Source organism: Canis aureus, chromosome 8, assembly GCF_053574225.1.
Source record: "Canis aureus isolate CA01 chromosome 8, VMU_Caureus_v.1.0, whole genome shotgun sequence".
Classification (NCBI taxonomy): domain Eukaryota; kingdom Metazoa; phylum Chordata; class Mammalia; order Carnivora; family Canidae; genus Canis; species Canis aureus.
In genome coordinates, this window is record NC_135618.1 from 40,906,701 (window position 1) to 40,914,524 (window position 7,824).

Consider the following 7,824-nt stretch of genomic DNA (forward strand, 5'->3'; position numbering starts at 1 on the left):
ATTTTTTTTTTTAATTTTTATTTATTTATGATAGTAACACGGAGAGGGAGAGAGAGGCAGAGACACAGGCAGAGGGAGAAGCAGGCTCCATGCACCGGGAGCCCAACGTGGGATTCGATCCCGGGTCTCCAGGATCGCACCCTGGGCCAAAGACAGGCGCCAAACCGCTACGCCACCCAGGGATCCCTGAATGGCCTGTTATAAATCTTGACTCTCAGGATCCCAAGGACATAGAGCTCAGATATGTTCTTTGGTAAAGATCTGTAAAAGGTCAGCACAGACAAGCTGGTGTGGGGCTCATTCTGCAGCCAACAAAGTCTACCTTGGCCCCTCGGTAAAAGAACACAGGGATATGTAGCTGGGCAATCTTCTGGTATCTCTCTGGTCTGTCCTATTTTACTTTGTTCACATTGTTCCTTGATCTTGAGGGTCCTTCTCCTCCTCCACCCCAAATGATGTCTGTCATTGAGGGTCCTGGGTAAGCCGTCCCTTCTCCAGGAGACCTCTTTTTTTTTTTTTTTTTAAGATTTTGTTTATTTCATGAGAGACACAGAAAGGGAGAAACAGGCTCCCCCACAGGGACTGTGGGACTCTATCCAATCCCAGAATCCTGGGATCATGCCCTGAACCAAAGGCAGATGCTCAACCACTGAGCCACCCAGGCGTCCCTCCAGGAGACCTCTTTGAATACTCCGCTCCACATGATGACCACCTAACTTTGCATTCTGGACTTAACATTAATGGACCATACAGTTAGTTCATCAGCATTTTTGAGATGAGAGTATATCTGATTTGGATTTAATAGAAGGTCCCATTTTCTATATATTTTGGGGCTTTTTCTCCCCCAATTTCATTGAGGTATAATTCACAAGTAAAATTACAATGTATTTAAAGTATACAATGTGATGATCTATAATCATGGATCTCCATAATTTTTTTTTTAATTTTTATTTATTTATGATAGTCACACAGAGAGAAAGAGAGAGAGGCAGAGACACAGGCAGAGGGAGAAGCAGGCTCCATGCACCGGGAGCCCGATATGGGATTCGATCCCGGGTCTCCAGGATCGCGCCCTGGGCAAAGGCAGGCGCCAAACCGCTGCGCCACCCAGGGATCCCTCCATAATTTTTTTTAAAAGATTTTATTTATTTATTCATGTGAGACACAGAAAGAGAGGCAGAGACACAGGCAGAGGGAGGAGAGCAGGCTCCATGCAAGGAGCCCGATGTAGGACTTGATCCCGGGAATCCGGGATCACGCCCTGAGCCAAGGCAGACACCCAACCACTGGGCCACCCAGGTGTCCCATGGATTTCCATAATTGAATAAAAAAATCCATCACCTCACATATTCTTTGGTGATAATGCTTAAAAGCTACACTTCTCAGAAAATTTCAATTACACAATAAAGTATTATTAACTCTAGTCACCGTGCTGTTGATTAAATCCTCAGGCCTTACTCATCTTATAACTGAAAATTTGTACCCTTTTACCAACCTCTTCCTATTATCCCCACCTCTGGCCCCTGGCAACCAGTCTCTCCTTCTCTTTCTCTTTCTCTTTCTCTTTCTCTTTCTCTTTTTCTTTCTCTTCTCCTTTCTCTCTCTTCTCTTCCCTTTCTTACTTTAATTTATTTGACAGAGCGAGTATAAGCAGAGGGAGGAGAAGCAGGCTTCCTGCTGAGCAGAGATGTGGCTTAATTCCAGGACTCCGGGATCATGACCTGAGCAGAAGGCAGTCGCTTAACTGAATGAGCCACCCAGGCGCCCCTCCTGTTTCTATGACTTAAATCTTTTCTTTTTATTTTTTTTAAGATTTTTTAAAAATTTATTTATTCATTAGAGACAGAGGGAGAAGCAGGCCCCATGCAGGAAGCCCAATGTGGGATTTGATCCGAAGACTCCAGGATCCACGCCCTGGGCCAAAGGCAGGCACTAAACCGCTAAGCTACCCAGGGATCCCAAATCTGTTCTTTTTAGATTCCACAAGTGATACCATGCATATCTTTTTTTTTTTTTTTAAAGATTTTATTTATTCATGAGAGACACAGAGAGAAAGAGAGAGGCAGAGACACAGGCAGAGGGAGAAGCAGGCTCCATGCAGGGAGCCCGATGCGGAACTGGATCCCCGGACTCCAGGGTCACGCCCTGGGCTGAAGACGGCACTAAACCACTAAGCCATCAGGGCTGCCCAACTATGTCTTACAATATCCGAAAAGATAAAAAAGATATAATTACATGCCTAGAGAAAACTCAGGATATATGCTAACATATTAGCAATGATACGTCTGTGGGGTGAGATAGAAGTTGGTTTTTCTTTTCTTCTTTATACCTTTGAAGGACCATTACTTGTACTTTTTTGTCCTCCTTGACACCTATTTTTCTTGGTGGAACATGTAGAAAATGCTCAATAAATAGACACTGGTTGAGGTAAGAAATGAAGGTCTCTTCTTTCCTTGGCTTAATTTGGTAGCTCTGGTTTTATAGGTTATTATAGCTGGTGTACCTGTGCTGCTCTTCGTTTGGAAAGTTCCCCAGATGAGCTGCTGCTGTGCACTGCCAGAGTAGAGGCCTCCAAGGGTGGGGGGTTAGCTTGTATTGGACCCTATTTTCCTGGCTGACAAAGGCTCCGCCCTGGTAGCAGCAGCAGCGAGAACTGATGCACCAGCTTGTATGATTTCCTTCAGCTTGGCAGAGTCAGGAGTAGGCTGGGGCTGGTCCACTTGCTTGGTGACTCCATGTACCTGATACAGCTGGTCTGTGGAGCTGCTGGGAACGGCCTGGTTTACTGCTCCCATTTAGTGCCCTGCTCCCTGCTCTGCACACAAAGCCGCCCTGCTGGTGAGAACAGTGACGACAGCTGGGATGGGCCAGAGCTGCTGTGCCTGCTGCTGCTTTTTTGTTTTTAAGCTTTATCTATGTGGTTATTTTGTATTTTAGGTAATTTTTAATTTTGATAGAATTTCAAACATATAGAAACATTGTAAGAATGGTTGAAAGAACTCTTATGTACCTTTTATCCAAATTCACCACCAGCATTTTGCCTCATTTGCTTTTACTTGCGTATCTCCTTGCTCCTTCCCCCTAATATGTACACACACACACATACACTTCTCTGAACTGTTATACAGTAACTTGCAGTGTGCCCCTTTACTTTTCAAAACTTCAGGATATGTTTCCTAAAACAAAGACATTTATATAATCAGTACAATTTATAAAAACCAGCAAGTTCAATATTAGTACAGTGCTGTTACCTAATCCACTGTCCATATTCAAATTTTGTCCATATTCAAATAATGGTCCCCGTAATGGCAGAGCTTGATTTTTAAAGAAAACACTTCTAAGGCACATGAGTGACTCCTCTGTTCTATTGGCTCAGAGGAAAGCAGTTCCAGCAAGTGTTTGGGGGAACGGACTGCCATGGGTGCCGTATCACCAGCTCCTTGTGTCTCCTCAGGACCAGAAGAGTGAGCACAGCAAGAATCACACTCAGCAGCAATGTCAGCGGAACTGGAGACCTCAGAGGCGGTGGATGAGTCGGAGAAAAGGAGCTCTGGGGCCTCAGATAAGGAAAACCACACCAGGTGAGGGCTGGGGGCTGACGGTGTTGAGTCCTGTGGGCCTCAGACACCAGGGTGTGGTCAGGGTCATCCCACCACCCACAGACACCCCTGACTGGAATTGCAGAGATATATATCACACGCCACCCTGGGCTTCTGAGCAGTTACCCCCTGCTTCCCTAGGGAGTGCTGAAGAATGGAATTGGTAGTTCAAATCCTTTTTTCTTTCTGAAACCCTAAGTGTTTTGTCATCTGTGCTGAAAAAGGGTCATCAGACAAACCTGGCACCTTTTCCAGTGTTTTCCACCCCCTAGAATGTAGGAGTAGCTCTGACTCCAGAGTTTTTCCTACTGGGTAGGGACAGTTCTTGCTAAGCCTTGAGTGACCAGAGCCTCTTTCCCATTGTTCTTCTTCTCATTGTAGCGCTGTCACTGACAAAGTGCTGTTTATGTCTTGAAATAATTGCTAATAATAAATGATTCTTAGCATGTAGGTGGTAGGAACTAATCTCTTAGAAAAGCTAGCAAAGGGTGGGCTGTGAGGGACCAAGGTTTTGTCATTCTAGTGGATGGATTGTGTGGACCACGTGAGCTGCTCATCTTTTGGGTCATGCGGCCTTTGCCTTGTCACATATGGTCTGTGGCACCTGTCGGCATACACCATCTGTGTCATTTTAAGTAGTACAAATCTAGGTCCTGGTTCCCACTGCCTTGGCCCCTCTCATTCTGATCCTACACCTGGGCCCAGTGACATGGAGACCTGCACAGGCTGTGGGTCAGGGTGGGAGGAAGGTGGCAAGGGAGGGACATCCACAGTCCGTCACAGCACGATTCTGTGAAACACGTTCGCAAAGACTGGCTGCTCCCTGGAGAAGCCAGCAAATATTGGTGGGATCAGAAGTGTGTGTTTCCTCAGGCACACGGTGGCCACAGAGACCAAGCATTGTTCATTTGGGGGGGGGGCGGTTCACAGAGACACGGACTGTTCAGGAACAGGCCCATCATCCCACATGGCGCCCACGTCCTTGGGGCCCATTCACATTTGCCTGCTCCCCAGCCAGACTGTGTTAGTGCTGCAGTGGAGTTTTGAGTAGCTTCTGCCTCCAGCTCAGTGGGGGCCACTCTGAGACCGAGCAGGGCTAACACACACGCACTCACATGCCCATCTCCACAGGATGGCTGACCTCTCCGAGCTCCTGAAGGAAGGGACCAAGGAAGCACATGACCGGGCAGAAAACACCCAGTTTGTCAAGGACTTCCTGAAAGGCAACATCAGGAAGGAGCTGTTTAAGGTGGGTGCCCTTGGTCCTGGATGGGGTCACTTTGGGGGCCTTGGTCCCATGAGGAGGATCCCCTTGGAGCTGCTGTGAGGTGGCAGCTGGGCCTTTTCTCACCCGCTCGCCACTCCATTGATAGCAGACTGCGGTTTCATGTGGCTTAAATAGAATAGCATCGCAGTGATATGCAGGAAGCAGAAGTATCCACGTTCCAAAGAATTCACCATGTCATTTCTTTAAGGAACATGAAGTTTCCTGGGTGTGAAATGATTCTTTGTATAAACATGGGCTTCTGGGGATCGGGGTGGTGGGAGCAGTGGGCTCATGAGACATGCTCGCTGGGCAAGGCCTGCAGCCCTTTGCCATGGTCTCCCCTTACCCTCAACAGCTGGCCACAACTGCACTTTACTTCACATACTCCGCCCTCGAGGAGGAAATGGAACGCAACAAGGACCACCCAGCCTTTGCCCCCTTGTACTTTCCCACGGAACTACACCGGAAGGAGGCACTGACCAAGGACATGGAGTATTTCTTCGGTGAGGACTGGGAGGAGAAGGTGCGGTGCTCTGAGGCTGCCCAAAAGTATGTGGAGCGGATCCACTACGTGGGGCAGAATGAGCCAGAGCTGCTGGTAGCCCATGCCTATACCCGCTACATGGGGGACCTCTCGGGGGGCCAGGTGCTGAAGAAGGTGGCCCAGCGGGCCCTGAAACTCCCTAGCACGGGAGAAGGGACCCAGTTCTACCTGTTTGAGAACGTGGACAATGCACAACAGTTCAAACAGTTGTACCGGGCCAGGATGAATGCCTTGGACTTGAACCTGAAGACCAAGGAAAGGATTGTGGAGGAGGCCAACAAGGCCTTTGAGTACAACATGCAGGTACTGCTGGGACTTGGGCTGGAGGGGGGCCTCTGATGGTAAGAGCCAATCCAGAGCTGCCCAAACAGGTTTCAGTGCATTAGGCCAGATGAGCTGTGGGCTGCCAGAAAGTACAGGACCAAATCGGCCAGAGGGCATGAGCCCAGTGATGGCTCCGCTGTTTGACAGGTGCCCTGTGTGCTTATTTTGGGGAGGGTGAGGTCCTAGCACTGAGGGTTCAGAGAGAATGAAGCTGTCTCCTTTTCTCTCACCACAGGATTGTCTTGAGTGGATTTCCTCCTTTTTTAGCAAGGGTTGCTATGAAAAGTCTCACTTGATAAGTTCACAGAACTAAGAGTGAGGAGAACTCTGTTTACAAATGACTGTTAGATGCAGCCACGCCTGGGGAGGCTGATTCTGTCCCGGGGCCCAGGCCAGCCCTCAGCACCAGGAGTGGCCAGCACGGGGAGTGAGGCTCCAGCCCCAGTTGCAGGCCTGTCCGATTAGTCTGACATCAGCAAGCCTGCTGGGGCCTCAGTTGTCCCATGTTCCTGTCATTCAGTAAAAATACCTAGGCACTGACAATGGGAAAGTGCCAGCGCTCACAGCGTGTTGTGGGGGCAGCGCTTTTGTTCTGTCCTCATTGTTTCTCCCTGGGAGTTCCAGCTGTGGGCTGTGTTGTCTGGTCAGTGTCCAGGGTGGAGCCACCAGAGTCAGCAGTGGTGAGATGCTGCAGCACAGGTGTGGTCCCACTTCAAGAGCTGTGCCAGGGAGAAGCGTGAGGTCGCTGTGGTGGTGCCTGCTGCTCACTAGGGCTGCTGATTTACTGGTTTGCTCTCCTGAGCAAGTCTTGCTGGTTCTAGCTCCCTCCGCTCAGGGGAAGAGAGAGATTTCTGAGAGCAGAGTGTATGCAGTCCAGTGATGTCTGTTCATCCCCTGCTCCTGCAGATATTTGATGAACTGGACCAGGCTGGCTCCTTGTTGGCCAGAGAGATCCTGGAGGACAGAGTCCCGGTGCACGATGGGAAGGGAGACGTGCGTAAATGCCCCTACTATGCTGCTAAACCAGACAGAGGTAGGTCTTGCCTGTCCCAAAGTCTCATCCCAGGGTGTGTCCATGTTCCCCACTGATGCCATGTCCCCTGTTGGTGCCACCACACAGGTGCCCTGGAGGGCAGCAGCTGCCCCTTCCGAACAGCCCTGGCTGTGCTGAGTCAGCCCAGCCTGCAGTTCATTCTGGCCGCTGGTGTGGCCCTGGTTGCCAGCCTCTTGGCTTGGTACTACATGTGAAGGACCCATCATACCACGTTGGCACCCTCTTTCCAAGTGACCACTGGCCTGCCCCTGCCTCCACCGGTGACTGAACTACCACCTCAGGTGACTGTTTTTTAAATGCTGGGTTTGAGAAAACAAGCAACCAATAAAAGCCAGACGCTAAAGCCTCTGCCTGTAGCGTCCTCTGTGGGCTTGATGCTGAGCTGGCTGCAGCCATGAGGCTTTGGCTTCGGGAGCAGCCAGTGCAACTCAGCAGGCCAGCCTGGGCCTCTGGAACCAGCTCTGCTCCTGGGGCGTCCACACTGCTCACCCTGAGGCTCCTTCCCTCACTCTTCTCCTGTGTTAGCATTTAGGTGGGAACCTTTCCTCTGATGGGCATAGTGCAGCCGGCAAGCCCAGGCTGCTGTAGCTCTGTGGGAGGGAGGGAGCCTCTCCTGGGGGAGGAGAAGGGGTGGCTTGCACCGTCCTGAACCAACCAGTCCTCATCCCTCTCAAGCAGAAACCCTGGAGAGGGGGTCTATTTAGCCATGGCCCATCGCCTGCCTCCCTTGACCTGTGTAAATGCTACAGCACTCAATAAAGTGGACTCTGACAGCTGCCTCCCTCTTTTCTGGCGAGAACATCTTCCTCCTCAGCTACTCCTGCCCTTCTCATGCTCCCGACACCCCTGGTCACCTTGCAGCCCTCCACCCAGAGCAAGACCACCTCATCACACAAATTTGATGTGATTCTCAGAAGTACTTTGGAGGTTCCCTACTTTTTGAAATTTGTTTATAAATAAGGATTTTTAAAAGTGCATATACTTGTATTATGCAACAATTCAGGGTCTAAAATACAAATGCGAACTTAAATATTTT

General features: G+C 49.7%; 1 protein-coding gene across 3 annotated transcripts in view; it reads left to right on the forward strand.

The window, feature by feature from the left end:
- The window catches only part of HMOX2 (heme oxygenase 2), a 31,747-nt gene extending 24,186 nt beyond the window's left edge, over nt 1-7,561 (forward strand). For all 3 annotated transcript variants that reach the window (XM_077906439.1, XM_077906440.1, XM_077906438.1), the window contains exons 2-6: nt 3,455-3,581; nt 4,731-4,848; nt 5,222-5,713; nt 6,641-6,767; nt 6,855-7,561. In XM_077906439.1, coding sequence (XP_077762565.1) covers nt 3,496-3,581; nt 4,731-4,848; nt 5,222-5,713; nt 6,641-6,767; nt 6,855-6,982 — 951 coding nt within the window. In that variant the 5' untranslated portion in view covers nt 3,455-3,495 and the 3' untranslated portion in view covers nt 6,983-7,561. The remainder of the gene's footprint in view (nt 1-3,454; nt 3,582-4,730; nt 4,849-5,221; nt 5,714-6,640; nt 6,768-6,854) is intronic.
- The last annotated feature ends 263 nt before the right edge of the window (nt 7,562-7,824 follow it).